Genomic DNA, 15,189 nt, shown 5'->3' with positions numbered 1-15,189 from the left:
CTCCGTGGGCATGCTGCTGCTGTCTTCTCCCTTCCACGGTGAGCAAATGGAGGTGGGGTGGCCTCTCCTCCAGGGAGGGGGCTTTTTGAAGCCCCCCCCCCCCCCCCATCTCCTGCTTCCCGTTTAAAACCTCAGCTCCCCCCAGGCACGGGGGATTTTTACTGGGGTGTGTGCAGCACCTGGTGCTCCGAGGCTTCGATGCCGCACAGGGGCTGAGTTGAATATTCAACATTATTGCCCAAAGATGTGAATTTTAAGGGGGGGGGGGGACACTTTGGGGGCTCTGTTTTGGGCCTCGAGCTGTGTTTCTGCTGCTGTGGGACTGGAAGAGCTCCTGCCACGGTGCTGTTCAGCTCTACGTGGGGCTCAGCACCCCCCTCCTTGCTGCTCCTCCTGGGAAAGGAGAGGCCAAAGTGAGCCCTAATTCTGACAGATTTGGGTCTAGCTGCTTAATATATTTCACCAAGCCCCCCGGGAGCGTCTTAGCGCTGTAGGATGGATCCTGTATCCCGAAACAAGAAGTTCCTGGAGAATTTATGCTCTGTTTTTCGGGGGCCCGGGTTGAATTTCTACAACCAGCCCCATTTCAAGTACCACAGATGCTCCAGCAGCCCCTTTCCACATCAGAAATAGGTAAACCTGTGCCAAAATAAACTCCTCTCCTTAAATACACCTTTTTTCCCCCAACTTTCTTGGGCCGAGGATCTTCTAGGATACGTAAATACTGCAATTACTTCTGGGCTGGGGGAAAAAAAAGGGGAAAAAGTACAGAAAAGGTACAGAGACCTGCAGTTTTCAAGCCCTGTGGGATAAGTTGGGTAGGACAGAGCTTGCTGAAGCTCACCAATCAACAATTTTTAATAGGGCCTACAAAAACGTTGCCCCTAATTACCATGTTGTGGCCAAAACCAATCCAGTCTGGATCCCCTCCAGCAACCCTTTGGCTTCCCAGCCTAAATCACCCCTTTTATTGCCCTAAACAGTGACAACCTTTGGCCTTGGAAATAAAAACCCGTCTGCTTTTTGTGCAAAGTCAGCGCCCCAGCGAGGGGGGAATTTGTATGATTTTATACAAAACTCCTCTTTATTGAGGATCCTGCCGCAGAAATCGGGCGGAACAAGCCACCCGTCTCGTGCAAGGAGGGGATGGGGTGATGAGGGGAAGTCCTTGCTGGAGGAGCAGGGAAGCCCCTCTGCCAACAGGTCCTTGGTTGGCCCCTTGGTTTTTGGCACTGGGACACGAGGTCGGTGCCTCCTGGAGGATCCGGCTTCGTTTTCGGCTCCCGTGCTCCTCCAAGGAGGGCCTGGTCCCGTTGACAGGACTAAAGGATGAGTCCTGATAGGAATTTTGCTACCGACCGTGTCCATCATCCAGCATCACCCAGATTCTGCCCAAAACCTGCTGTTATTCAGCCAAGGCAGCGATAGGAGGCGGGTGCCCCTCGCTTTTCTCCTCTTCGCCTCGACCGTCCCCGCCTGGGAGCTCCACGTGCTCTGCGGCAAAGGCACCGGGCGCCTCCGTGTGCCCCATCCCAGTCCCCAGGAGGCTTGGAGGTGAGGATGGCACGGCTTGGGGGGGTCCGCTGGGGGCTTCGGGGTGGCTTTTGCTCTTGTGGGCGGTGACGTTGTCCCTCTTCTCGAATTTCTTGCCGCAGATGTCGCAGGAGAACTGGTAGAAGGAGTCGGCGTCGTGCTTCTTCATGTGCCAGTTGAGGGAGGCTTTCTGGCGGCAGGTGAAGCCGCAGATCTCGCACCTAGGAGGAAACAGGATGGGATGTAATAGGGAAAAAAAAAAAACCAAACTACGAGGGAATAAAGCAGGGAAGCAGAAGGGGAAAGAGCATTTCTATCTGTGCTCAGGGAGCAGAGCCATCCCCTGGCGAGTGCAGAGGGAGCTCGGCTCCGTCGCATCTTGATGCTGCAATTTTTATCAGCTGAGCAACGTCAGGGCTGCGCTAGCCGGCTCTGCGTGGCTTCAGCACACCCTAGAGGGAAGGAAATGCATTGCTCCCACGAAAACCCTAACGAAAACCACCGAATCTAAGCTGCTTCCAATCAACCCCGTGCCTGCGCCCTGCGCTTTGCGTCGAGGTGCCGCTTGCTGGAGCGGAAACCTGATGCGGAGCAGGAAGCCTGATGTGGAACAGCGCTGACGCCAGCGAGGTAATCCCAAATCACTAATGGATGGGATTGGAACTCACTGGAGGGGTTTCTCCCCCGTGTGGATGCGCCTGTGGATGATCAGGTTGCTGCTGGTGCGGAAGGAGCGGGCGCAGAACTCGCAGATGTAGTCCCGCTTGTCTGCAAGGCAGAAGAAAAAAAATGGTTTAGGGGCTGCTCCAGCCTCGAAGGGGAACCAGGATGCTTTTGGGATGTATTTTAGGAGCCAGGATGCTTTGCCAGCACGGAAACGGAGATGAACGAGAGATGGAGAGACCTCCAGAGTGGAAAACAAACTGATGTGGTAGTCTACAAGGTGACCGGGTCAGGAAAAGGAGCAAATAGGAGGTGGGTATGGTCAGGAGCAGCCCAGGAAAGGCCTCTAACAAGGGATGGAGGCAGCTGGCTCACCGCTGTGCAGCTTCTCGTGCTCCTTGAGGTGCTTCTTGAAGTTGAAGGACTTGCCGCAGCTGGGCTCCGAGCAGGTGAAGGTCTTCTGGTGAACGTGCTGGTACTTCTTGTGGTGCTGCCGTTTGGGGGGGGGAAAAGGACAGGAGTGAGGATCGCCAGCTCGACCAAGCCCTCGCCAAGAACCTGCACTTGGAGGAAGCCCTGTGGCATCTTCCGACTACAATATTCATCTTCTTGATCCAAAGGAGAAGGTGGGACTTGAAGCAGTCCCCTGGCTGAGCAGGCACCGAGCTGCCGGTTAACATACAAAGTCACGAATTCCTGCTTAAAAAAGTTTGGACAATCCAGGATGTCCACATCCATCTCAGAAAACAGTTGAGATGTCAAAAATGGAGCTCAGGAGACAAAAATCTGGCTCATCTCCAGTTCAAAGGCGGCCACAGTAGAGGCTCAAAGCAGGGAGCAGGAGGGACGAACACGCTCAGCCGAACCTCGCGTGCACGGAAAAGGGGATTTGGGCCGAAATGCTCCCTCCCACCCCACCACCGCAGGCCTCACGTTCAGGTACTGGCGGTTGGAGAAGATCTTGCCACAGCCTTCGAAGTCGCACAGGAGGATTTCGCGTTTCGCTGCCTTCCTGGAAGAGAGAGGAAAATCGGGGTGAGCAAGGAGAGCTGAGAAGGCAGCGGATCTCCCTCTTTCCCCCATCTTTTCTATCCATCGGAAGCTTAATATAAGCAAAATAAGAGCCTCCCATCGCAGCAGGAGCTGCTGGAGGGACAGAAAAATGTCCCACCACGTGGCCCAAAAGGGCTGATCTGCACCTTCTCGTCCTCCCCTTCCCAGGGCCCTCGCTACCTGATCCTCTTGGGGCCGATCTGGGCCACGTCCTCGTCGCACGACCATGTTCGCCGCTTGCAGCTGGAAGAGGGAAAGAAAAGTCTTGAGCGAGGCTCTCGTCCCCGACGTCCCCTCTCCTTGCCTCAGCACAGAGCTGAGGAGCTGGAAAGCAGTCACAGTTGATGGCTTCCAAAAAGACCACGGCATTCAAACCATCCTTTGGCCAACCAAACCATCCTTTGGACAACTCTTCCTCTTTCCCTTCTAACATTAGAAAGTCTAAAAAAACTTTACAAAGCCACTTAAATATTTCTCCCCCCCTCGCAGCAGGCAACGAAGTTAACAAACGCACCTTTCAGACACTGTAAATAGAAATATAATCTTTATTATTCATTACAAAGTCTTTAACAGGGTTTTGGAAGCGGCCTAGTACGTTTATGATTGTCGTCATCCTCGTGTCAACCTCACTGATTGCTCGTTCCCATCAACGTAGATTTGAGCTAGGCTTTTTTTTTTTTGGCTTTATCCATGGCTTTGTGGAAAGAGCAGCTATTCTCGGCTGATGTCCTGCAATTAGAGAAAGAGATTTTTAAAAAAAGGTATGTTTTTATGGGGCAAGACAGAGAGATTGTTCATAGATGGCCACGCCAAACTGCATCTGAATAAAAGCACGGGCTGGGCATCTTTGTCTACAATCTCCTCAAAGTGTTTTTATCAGCTCAGGATGGCATTACCGTAGGGCAGCGAGAAGAGGCTGTGCAGGATGAACCATCTTTTCATCTTAAAACAGTCTTTTATCTCCATTCTTCCAGTTGCTGCTACAAAACTGGAGAAAAAAAAAAAAAAAAAGGCAAACTTTCTAAGTCCGAGTACAACATCTGTAATCAAACTCATCCTTTAAGCCTTCAAAAGCTCACCACTGACCTAAAGTTTAGTTTGGAGGGGTGTTAAAAGCTTCCCCACCACCCTCCCTGCACAGGCAAGTCAGCATCTACTTTTATCAGCCACATCTGAAAATCCCAAGAGGTTTTTGGGTCAAACTTGAGGAACCGAAGTACTTTTTGGAGGTTTGAATGTGAGGGTGACAAGTGGGAAAGCGTGCAGAACCCCAAAATACCACAGAAGCATGAAAAAATCCCTCTCTTACTTCACTTTTGGTGTCAACAAGAGACCAGCTAAACCAAACCTTTCCTGTCAAATTGAATTTGAGTGCCTGGTGCCCCTCGGTGTAACCCAAAAAGGAGAGAAGAAAAGCAGGTGCCAGATTTACCATTCTATTTCACTTTCTGGAATGACTTTTTGGGAACATGCTCTCTTCCAGCAAGCTGCTAGGTGGCTTCTGAGCTCCTGCAAGAGACAGGAAGGGCGTTGAGAACCGAAATGAAGTGGTAATAGCATGCCAAAGCGAAAAATAAATACAAAAACCTTTGTGGAAGCGTGCAATACTTACCTGCTAAGGTTTGGGGGGGTGCGTTTTGGTGTCTTCTCTCAAGGGCACACAAAGGTAAGAGCAGATAAGTGGTCGCTCCAGCTAACTCCAAATAAAAAGTTGTGTTTTTTTTTTTTTTTAAATGCCCTTGTATTGGAAGAAAATCCAGAAAGGTGATGGATGACTCCTTGTGTGTCAGACCCGAGAGGCAAAGCACGGGCCCATCCCTTTGGCACAGCATCAAGACCAACCCTCACGGAGGTGGACGGGATTTACTATTCTTGCTTAGAGACGCCTGGAATTGAGCAACTACTCGACCCTCCTGTCTTATTTAGAGTGAAAAATGGAATTTTGAGCCCATGTGGCTGGGGAGGAGTGGCTAAAACATAACTCAGCATCAAACAAAGGTAACGAGTGCTTGCAAATTAAACAATTGTGGTCCTTAGAAGGATGTCCTTAGGCCAACGCTTGAGGTTGGCAGCGCTGCCATCGCTACGGGCTCTGTTTCATTTATGGTGACAACACAGTGACATTTCTGACAGCCAAGAAGCACGGCCACACGTGTGGATGACAAAAACCAAGCAGCACTGCCCTGTGCGTAGAGATAAAATGCAGGATTCTGGGCCGTATAGAACCATATGGACGGTCCCTGTGCCTGTGCAAGGAGAGGAGGGATTGCAAACTTCTAGCAAGGCCAGGCTGCTTGGAGGATGTAGGGAGGTGGAAGAAGGTCTTCACCACCAACCAGACCACCTCCACTGGTTCTGGAGGCGGTTCTCCCCCTCTGGGGGCCACCACATCCCTGCTCCATGGCCACCCACGGTCGGGACCAGCTCCAGGCTGGGTGCTGAAGCACCCAAAGGAGCAGGCACATGCGTGGCCACAGGGGGGGACATGGCGGATGACCCCCCAGCAAGACCAGTGGCCAGACCCCTCCTCTCAAGCTCCAGCACAAGATGAGGCCAGGTGACAGCGCCGAGCAGCTCTGCCCTGGTGAGGATTAAACCCTGATGCCATCTCCCCATCGTGCACTTTGTCACCTCCCTTTGCAAACATGCAGCCCTCTCCCTGAAAGACCTCAGGGCTTGAACTTCATTTATTACAACTTTTGGGTCGCTTTCCGTATGGTTTCTCAGCCCAGAAAGCAGCAGCATGTCCAAGGTGCCCCCAAATGCTCATTCAGTAGCCACCGCCGTGGTCTTCCCCGCTCACCTGACTCGCTCACCCCTCTCCTCTGCTGGGCTGGAGTCGATCGGGCTCGGCTCGCTCAGGCTCTGCTCCTCTTTCACGGGTTTCTTACGGGATTTTGGCTGGCTTTGGCGTCTCTGCAGCTCCGAGTCGCTGGAGGAGAAGAGAGACATGGGATGGGCAAGATGTTTTAGGTGGTTGGGCGCAGATGGGCCCCATTGGGCACGGTTGGCCACCGTTGGGCACGGCTGGGGCCCCGTTGGCTGCTGTTGGGGCACGGTTGGGCCCCGTTGACCACGGTTGGGGCACGGTTGGCCGCTCTTGGCCACCACTGGGCCCTGTTGGCCATGGTTGGGGCCCGTTGGCTGCCGTTGGGGCATGGTTGGCTGCCATTGGGACCCGTTGACCACGATTGGGGTACAGTTGGGCCCCGCTGGCCACCACTGGGGCACGGTTGGCCACCAGCCTCTAAGCACTCTTCACCTGTCCAGAGAAGGGTGGTAGTTCTCATCACGCAGGTCATCGGTGTAGGCAAGGTCATCTTCCTCGACGAGGTCCTCGTCCTCCTCTTCCTCCTCTTCTTCCTGAGACGCGCTGCCCTGCTCCGGTTTCTCCTCCAACACGGGTGTGCTGCCGGAATGCAACGGCCAAAGTCAGCTCTGCTATGACCCAGCAGTAATTTTATTATGGAAACTTCGTTAAACAGCGGCGCTGCTGTCACAGGGTGCCACGGGTGCAAAGAGCTCAAGGATGATTGGGTCCAGGTGCAACCTTCAGCTCAGGAAACCCCAATTTTTGGCGTTTTGTGCTGGGGGAGAACCGCACAGGGCCACCACTCACCTCTCATGATCTGGTCCTGTAGTTGCTGTCTCTGTCTGCCCTCGTGGAGCTGTGAGGAAATAAAAGGAGTGGTGGTAAGGTAAGGCAGGGCTCTTTCACCCGAGGTCTCGGAGATGCAGAGGAAGGAGGACAGGATTTGGCAGCAGGACTGGGGAACCTGCCGGTGTTGGAGAGCAGATTGTGCCCTTCTGCTGGCCAAGTCACTCCAAAATCCTCCCCTGGAAGTTCAACCTCTTAAGTAGGAAACAAAGGAAAGAGAAAGGTTTTCTCCTTGATCTTCGGTCTGGCTAAATGGAGAAACTTCTGAGAGCTCTACCTACGTGGGGTCAGCAAGATCTACTCCCTTGGGACTACAAGAGATTTGGGACCACCCAAAGATGATCTACTTTTGGACTACGAGAGACTTGGGACCACCCAAAGATCTTCTACCTTGGGAATACAAGAGACTTGGAACCACAAGAGACTTGGGACCACCCAAAGGTCTTCTACTTTGGGACTAAAAGAGGCCAACAGTGAAATGAGAGCAGAGAACGGGAGCCCACCTTCCTCCCAGGTGAAGACGAGGAGGAACACCACCCAACCTCACCTGCGTCGCTACTTTCACCCGCCTCTTCCCTCTGGTTTCCATCGCCAGCGGGTGACCAAGCTGCTACCTCCGGTTCAGCACCATCCTTCCTCGGGCTGGATTCGTCCACCTTGGTCTCGGCAGCGAGCCCTGCCCGCCGCAACGACCGCCGGCGCCCTGGGACCGGTGGGGAGCTGCGCCCCGAATCCTCCTCGGTGACTCCCCACGGCTGCTGGCCATCGGCCACCGTGGGGACGCCCCAGGAGAAGCTGTGTCCGGCCACGCACTCCCACACCAGCTGGGCTGGGCTGCCCGAGGCTGGGGGCTTCACATCGGGGACGAAGCCGCACTCCTGGCCGTGGCCGTGGGACAGGGCGACCAGGCGCTGCAAGGCATCGGCGTGGAGAAGGCTGGGTTCCGGGGTGTTTGGTCCTGGGTTTGGGCATAAAAAGCAAGCAATTCGGTGATAAACAGCTCCAAAAATTTGACTTCTAGGTTGATTTTGGTTCTGTGAATCCAGTTAAGGATTTTCTGGTGGTGGGACAACGTCAAAGCTCTCCTTCTACCATCTCCCCACCTCCAACCTCCTGGTGTCCCCATCCCATGAGCACCCTCACAGCTGCTTCTTCCCTTCTTTCACAACCCCAAAACCTCACACAGACCCCAAAAAGCAGCTGGGGAAGGGGACCAACATCCCAAACAATCCAGCGTAGCAAAAGCCACCCCCCTGGCGACCCCACTGGCGGCCGCAAGCATCTCCTCCCACGAAAGCGCATCATGCAACGCGAATTTTCACAATAAATGCATTTTGGACGAAAAAATATGAAAGAAAACGTAGATGCGGGGTAGCCAAGGGGAAAAAAGGCACCTACCTGGGCTCAAAACACAACCCTGGGAGCTGTACCTGCGAAAGGAGGAGGCAGCGTGATCTACCTGAAGGTTGCCCGACCCCAAAGGTTGCCCGACCCCAAAGGTTTTTAAGGCTATTTTTGGGGTTTCTCGGTGGACCTACGGACCTGTCGAGGAGGAATTTGGCCAGCTGGGAGTGCAGGGCGAAGCCGAGCTGCTCCTTGAGGCGACACCACTGCTCCAGGTGGCCCCCCAGGCGGATGCGGCACTTGCTGCGGCGGGCGTCCAGCTCCCGGCGCTTCTGCCTGCGGACGCAGTCGGGGGCCCGCTGGCGGCCCGGGCGGCCGGGATCCATGGGGGGGTCTGGGGGGGGATAAGGGGGTGAGGAAGGGGCTGGGGAGAGGGGGATTGGGGCGATGGGGGGGTGGGGAGAGAGGGACGGGGGTGAGGAGATAATGGGAGGGGGCTGGGGAGGGATGGGGGGACAGGGGGGTGAGGAGATGGGGAGGGGGGCCAAGGAGGGATGGGGGAGAGGGAGATGGGGGGGACATGGGGGGTGGGGAGGTGGGGAGAGGGGGACAGGGGAGTGAGGAGATGGTGGAAAGGGGTTGGGGAGGGATGGGGGGGACAAGGGGGTGAGGAGATGGGGAGAGAGGGACAGGGAGGGATGGGGGAGAGGGAGATGGGGGGGGGACAGGGGGGTGAGGAGATAGGGACAGGGAGGGATGGGGGGGCTGGGGGGGGTGAGGAGATGGGGAAAAGGGGATGGGGACAGTGGGGTGGGGAGATGGGAATGGGAAGCGAGGTGGGGACGGGGGTGAGGAGTTGGGGAGAGGGGGACAAGGAGGGACGGGGGGGTGAGGAGGGGACCAAGGAGATGGGGAGAGGGAGGGGGGGAGAGGAGGGGGCTGGGGAGAGGGGGACGGGGGGGTGGGAGGGGGCTGGGGATAGGGGGATGGGGGGACGGAGGGGTGGGGAGAGGGGGACAGGAGATGGGAAGAGGGAGATGGGGGGGCCGGGGGTGGGAAGGGGGCTTAGGAGACGGTGAGAGGGGGCCTGGGGGGGGATGGGGGCGACTGGGGGGGGGGCAGGAGGGGGGAGAGGGAGGTGGGGAGAGGGGGACAGGGGGGTGGGGAGGGAGCTGGGGAGAGGGGGCCGGGGATATGGGGTCAGGGGCTGGGGGCTCTGGGGGGGGGGGGGTCAAGGGTCCAGGGAGACCCCAAAGGGCAGGAGGGCGCCCCCCCAGCTGCTTAAACCCCGCCCCCTCCGGACCACACCCCTCTAGGCCCCGCCCCATTCTCTTGACCCCGCCCCCACCGCATCCCTTCGCATCGCCCCGACCCTGATTGGCCCCGCCCACGCCTCCTTTTGGCCCCGCCCTCTCCCCATCCGTAGCCCCGCCCCATCGCCAAACCCCTCCTGCTCTGCCGCAAGCCCCGCCCCCTTCCCACTAGCCCCGCCCCCACCCACTAGCCCCGCCTCCCCGCTTCCCGCCATTTCCCCTCGCGACGCTCCCCCCCCCCCCCCACCGGCCCGACCCCGCTCCCGCCGCCGCTCCTTAAAGCGGGCCCCGCAGCGGGGGAGGCGGGGCCATGATGGAGAAGGGTCCAAGCTCCGGTGCGCCGCCGCGACCCGCACCGGAGCCTCCTCGCCCGCCGCTCAGCCTGCTCCGCCGGGCCCTTCTCCACCGTAACCCGTGGGGGCCCCACCCTGGGGCCGTGCCCCCTTTAAGAGCCGAGAACCAACCCCCCCCCTCCCCCCCCCCCCCCATCGCTCACACTGCTGAGGGACCGGCACAAAATGGCGGACGGCCCGCCTCCGCCTCCCCGCCGCCGCGCATGCGCCTTGCGCCGCGCCCGCCCGGCCTGAAGCCGAGTCCCGCGCGCAGGGGCTGACGGGAGTTGTAGTCCTGGGCCCTGTAATGGCGGACGCCTGAGGCTTCTCCAAGGGGCTGAAATAGGGGGAAATATTCCCAATTTCGGGCATTTGGGTGTGAAATATTCCACATTACGTGCAATTTAGGCGTCATCACTGCCAGTTTTGGGTGGGATCCTCTTCAAGAGCAGTCATGAGGCAGCGTCTGCCTCCCCCCCCCAGCAGCCTGCCCCACACCACTCCTTTTTTGACCAAATTGCTCCTTTCTCACTTTTTTCTAACCTCAACTTATTTTGCACGCAGGTCAGGTCCCCGGTACAGCTCTTGGCATCATTACAAAGGCAGGAGCAACAAATATCTTCAAATATGGCTTTTTTTTCCCCACCACTTTCCGTCACCTTCCTCCCCTCCCAGTTCTCCTCAGGGGATTTCATTGCTTTTAGGACGGCTTCTTCCCCCCCACCCCAGAAGACTCTTGAAGATGTCAGAGGTGACTTTTCCTGTTTTATATACATTTAATACACGCAAATGAGTTGCCACCTCAAAGCACAGAAAATGAATCAGAGTGCTTCAGCGCCACAGAACCATTCATTGCGGTTTATACCCCTGGGGATTATTTTTGCCAGAAACCCTGTGAAAACGTCAGCCTGCGCAACCCCAATCCTATAAACCACCAGCCACAACGAGAAGAAGGTGGCCAAGGGCTACAGAAAGAAAAAAAGGCATTTATTCTGCAGGTGGGATGAGCTCCAGCTCCTCTGGAGCTCACAGGGTCGGGGTTGCACAAGCCGACGTTTTCATAGGATTTCTGGAAAAAAAGAAAAAAAAAAAGAAAAAAGCTGCCTTTTCACCTGCCTTTTCACCTGCGTCCCCCAAAATCCCAGAACCTCATTTCCCCCTCTTCACACCAGCCATCCCTTCCAAAATATCCCTTGCATGCTGAAATTACAGCAGCCCTAGCAGAGAACACAAAGCCCACAGGGGTGAGACTTTATTTTGAAAGCAAAGTGGATTTTTTTTGTTCTTTTTTTTTTTTTCCAAGTCACCGCCCAATTTCTGCCCTGCTCAGAGCAGGACGGCCTCTTTCTGGCAGATCCACGCCAAGGCAGAGCCGCAGGTTTCGGAGATGATCCTGTCCTCCCTCAGCGCCCCGCAGGCTCCGCTGGCGTTCAGGGTGCTCAGGTTGAACCTGAGGGTGCAAGGGAGAGCCTGTGTCACCTTCCAAGGGTCCCCGAGGGGATATCGGAGGTGTCCCCCCCGCCACCCATCCCCTCCAGGCCTCTCCTAGGCTCTCACCGGCTCCGGTCCAGGCGGGAGCCATCCAGCCAGGTCCAACCCATCCCCACGGAGGGCTGGGAGAGGCCGATCCAGAAGTAGCGCGTGGGTTTCTGTATGACTCGATTTAGGAAGTCCTACAAGGGGAAACGGGCTGGTGACTACGGTGTCGTCGCTTGCTGTCCCCAAAACAGGCTCCCCCCCAAAGCCAGGATCCCCACTGGCATCCCCAACGCTAGCCCAGAGGTTTGGGCACCCATCCTTGCACCCTATGGGCGCAGACCCCAAATTTCTGGGTTCCTCCAAGCGCCGCCAGCACCTCGGGTGCAATCCTGAGCCCCGTCCCACGTCCCCGCCAGCGTCGGCCCCGTTACCAGCTCGCCCTGGTCCTCTGGCACCAGCAGCTGGGCGCTCTGACGGCTGCAGTTCTCCCGGCTCTCCCTCCAGGAGCTGCTCTTGCTGGCGACCCAAAAACACTTGCTCCCGTGCAGCGTCCACCCCACGGGACAGAGCTTGCAGCCCCCACCGTCTGCAGACAGACAGACGGATGGACAGACAGCCACGCCTACGGCCCCGCCACAGCGCCAGGGGGTGGGTGATAGCGGGGTTCAGACAGGGGGGATGCAATATTTTAGGGGGGTTACCTCCGGGGGGGCACAGGCTCGTCCTCAGCCCCAGGTGGGTGCAGTCCAGGGTGGCAAAGCTTTGTCCCTGCGACGCGTTCCTGCACCCCACGGCCCCCGGGGGCCGTTGCCTCTCCACCAGCAGCCAAGACACTGGGGGGGAGGGACACTGAGCCCAAACAGGGGTGTCCCCAGTCCCCAGCACCCTCAAAAAGGACACCCATTGGTGTCAACTCACCGCATATCACAAAGGACAGCACCAGAACGGTCATCAAGGCCCCGAGGAGACAGCGGGGGGATCGCGTGGGGATGTGAATCCACCGTGGGGCAAACCCCATCTCGGGGTCTTTCATGGCAGGTCCTGCAGTCAGGGGAAGGGACACAAAAGGAGAAGTGTGGGGGGCCGAGAGCATCCGTCACCCCCTGTCCCCTGTCCCGGGGGGTGCCCCAAAGTCCCTCTGCTCCTCTTCTTCAGGGCAAAAGGGTTTTGGGGGATGCAGCCGAGCCCGACGGCGGCAGGATGGGAGCGAAACGAGGGCACCAGCAGCCAGCGTCTGGGTGCTGGGGGGGTGTCCAAAAATCACAGGCAAGCGTCCCCCCCAGCTTGAGCGACTCTCTGCGACCCCAAGAGCTGCGCCAGCCCGGTTCTTCCCCCTGCCAAGCAATCGCCACCCGGGGTATCCTCTCGCCACCACAAACCTGTGGTGGGGACGGAGGCCCGGACCCCGCTACCTGCGTCCCGGAGGGGTCCCGGCCTCTCCGCAGCACCCCGCTCGCATCGCCTGTCCAAGGCCATGTAGCCATCCTCATCCTCCATGGCGTGGAGGAGTCGGGAGGACACGCGGCAGGCGGAGGGGACACGACGGGGTCTGGAGGACAGGAAACCAAAACGCTCAGAGCTGCACTGGTGAAGTGCGAACCAGCGGCGGGGCTGGAGCTTCCTGCCACAGCTCACAGCCGTTCAATGCCCCTGAAAGCTTTTGGGGTCACCAGCACCCTCGCCTGGTGTCCGGGGGGGGGGCACAAGATCCTCCTGCCTCCTCCAGGCTCACGGCCCACCCTGTAAATTACATCCCTAATGAGAAGGTAGGGGCAGACTTGGGCCTTACGCTATCTCACGGCCAAAAAAAAAGGTGCTTTTCTGTCTTTTATTGTTTTACCTCATCCTTGTGCGAGCCCAGATAAATCCCATTGATGGATACAAGGCATTGCTTCGCTGTGATTCCAGTAAAAAAGGCACATGTGCTTGAAAGCAGCTAAGAAAGTGTTTTATTTATTTATTTTTATTTTTTTTATTAACACCAGCATTTAATCCTGTCTTCACTGCTCTGCCAGGTGCTGGCAGGAGCCTTTGCTCAGCCCCTGCCTGTGCACAGCTTTCCTGCTGTGTTCTTCCAGGATTTTCTTGCAACAAAACAAAACAAAACAAAACAAATAAATAAACCACAGTTCTTTGTTTTTCCTGTTGCTATAGAAAGCCACAGCTACAGATTGGCTTTTCACACTGTGAAAAACCATCGTGATCAACTAGGATTTGTCGTCGCCCTGTCTCCCCCTTGCCCTCTCCACCCTCAAGGAAAAAAAAAAAAAAAAAAAGATAGTCCTGTATTGAGGGGAAAAAAGGCTATTTGGATATGCACCCTAAAGGATATGCGCCCTAAAGGATATGCACCCTAAAGGATATGCACCCTAGTGCCAACCAGACCTCAAAGAGCCTCGATAACATGAGATTTGCCCCAGGAAGAGGGGAGTTAAAGCCACATTTCCGCGGCCCCCCCCCTTTGCAGGGAAGTTTCATCAGCCCAGCTGAGAAAAAAATGCTGCATCCGGAGCTTTTGCCATTATTCTTCCCTCCCTCTGCCCCCGTGCCAGGGGGTGTTAAAAATCTTCCCGTGAACTAGATTTCTTCAAGAAAAGTAACAAGAGATTTGCTCCTCTTCCTCTTTTGACACCAGGATTACATCATTAAGAGAACTCCAAGCGGCCATCAGTGAGCTTTTGAGTCATTTCAGTTTATTTATTTATTTATTTATTATTTTTTTTTTTTTTAACCTATACATCGTGAGGCATAGTCATGGCAGGGATTGGTTAATACGGCGACAGCTGACACACGGGCTCATAAAAGTGCTGCTGTGCTTCCTGCCCCCCGATTCATTAAATCTCCGCACAATGAAGAATTCAAAACACACCAGGAGAAGACACACTGCTCTTCGGGTAAGTCCACATCTGAGCAGCAAAATTTGGGGCTGGCCGCGCAAGCAACGCTCGGCTAGGGGCTGAAATGGGGAGGGAAGGAGCAGCCAGCCAGGGCGGGCTTCCCAACTTTTTTCTTTCATTTTTTGAAAGTTTTTTTTTTTTTGTATTTGTTCCTTTGCCCGTTTTCCCACCCTCTTTGTCTCTTTCTCGCCTTTCTTTTCGCGTTTGCACTTCTTTTTCCTCGTTCTCCTCTCGCTCTCTCCCTCTTTTTAGCACCAAAACTTTGCACCCGATGAGCGCACGCAGCACCGCGGCTCCATGAGGAGAGCCACAAAACCCTCGTTCCCCAAAACTGTTCCTTTTCAGCTGGCTTTATTAAAGTTTCTGCTGCCACAGTGCTGTGTGAATTTTCTTGCAGTCGTTTAGACTTCCACTTCTCCTCCCCCCCCCCCGCCCAGTGCCTCCACCCTGTGACTCTTCCTGTCCCTTCTCCCTTCCTTTCTCTGCACCGAGATCTTGCGCCGGTGGGGCACTGGTGGGATGGGCACCGGGCAGGGTTTTTGGGTGGGTGAGGACAGGCTCTGAATTTTACCATGCAGCCACCTCTAAATCCAGCCGGAGGTCCCCAGACAAGTGCAGGTGCCTTCAGAGGACACGCATCAGCCTTGCGAGCTCTCCCCATCCTCCCAAGACCCCGGAGCTACGGGGTACCGTACAGCAGAGGTCCCCAAAATGCTTCCTTTCTCTCTCCTTTCTCACACTTCAGCCATCTCCAGCCCTCACGGAGCAATGGAACCACCTCTCTGGCATTTCCTCTGCTTGCCCACGTTCCCAATTCTGGTGCAAAAACCATTTTTGTTCCGCGATACCGAGCTTAGCCCAAGGGCACGTGCACAGCATCAGTTCGTCGCCTGTCCTGCTCAGACACTGAACGCTGA

General features: G+C 56.2%; 2 protein-coding genes across 3 annotated transcripts; both read right to left on the bottom strand.

Moving 5' to 3' along the window:
- Positions 1–680: 680 nt before the first annotated feature.
- LOC118260279 (zinc finger protein 692-like) lies at positions 681–10,118 on the bottom strand. Of its 2 annotated transcripts, none has more exons than XM_035570425.2 (12): positions 10,061–10,118; positions 8,450–8,645; positions 8,306–8,337; positions 7,455–7,865; positions 6,869–6,917; positions 6,512–6,658; positions 6,053–6,181; positions 3,430–3,492; positions 3,130–3,208; positions 2,572–2,686; positions 2,202–2,301; positions 681–1,754 (listed from the first exon to the last, which is right to left on the bottom strand). In XM_035570425.2, the coding sequence occupies exons 2-12, from the start codon at positions 8,635–8,637 to the stop codon at positions 1,406–1,408; spliced, it is 1,662 nt and encodes a 553-aa protein (XP_035426318.1). In that variant the 5' UTR covers positions 8,638–8,645; positions 10,061–10,118; the 3' UTR covers positions 681–1,405. The 2 variants fall into 2 exon arrangements, with proteins under 2 accessions (XP_035426318.1, XP_050572007.1); XM_050716050.1 differs by lacking the exon at positions 10,061–10,118 and adding an exon at positions 9,921–9,988.
- Positions 10,119–11,222: 1,104 nt separating this feature from the next.
- Positions 11,223–12,872, bottom strand: LOC118260316 (killer cell lectin-like receptor subfamily B member 1B allele B). The gene is made up of 6 exons (XM_050716047.1): positions 12,788–12,872; positions 12,294–12,416; positions 12,077–12,208; positions 11,807–11,961; positions 11,454–11,569; positions 11,223–11,346 (listed from the first exon to the last, which is right to left on the bottom strand). The coding sequence occupies exons 1-6, from the start codon at positions 12,870–12,872 to the stop codon at positions 11,223–11,225; spliced, it is 735 nt and encodes a 244-aa protein (XP_050572004.1).
- Positions 12,873–15,189: the final 2,317 nt, after the last annotated feature.

Source organism: Cygnus atratus, chromosome 33 (assembly GCF_013377495.2).
Source record: "Cygnus atratus isolate AKBS03 ecotype Queensland, Australia chromosome 33, CAtr_DNAZoo_HiC_assembly, whole genome shotgun sequence".
Taxonomy (NCBI): Eukaryota; Metazoa; Chordata; class Aves; order Anseriformes; family Anatidae; genus Cygnus; species Cygnus atratus.
This window is presented reverse-complemented; position numbering and strand designations above follow the sequence as displayed.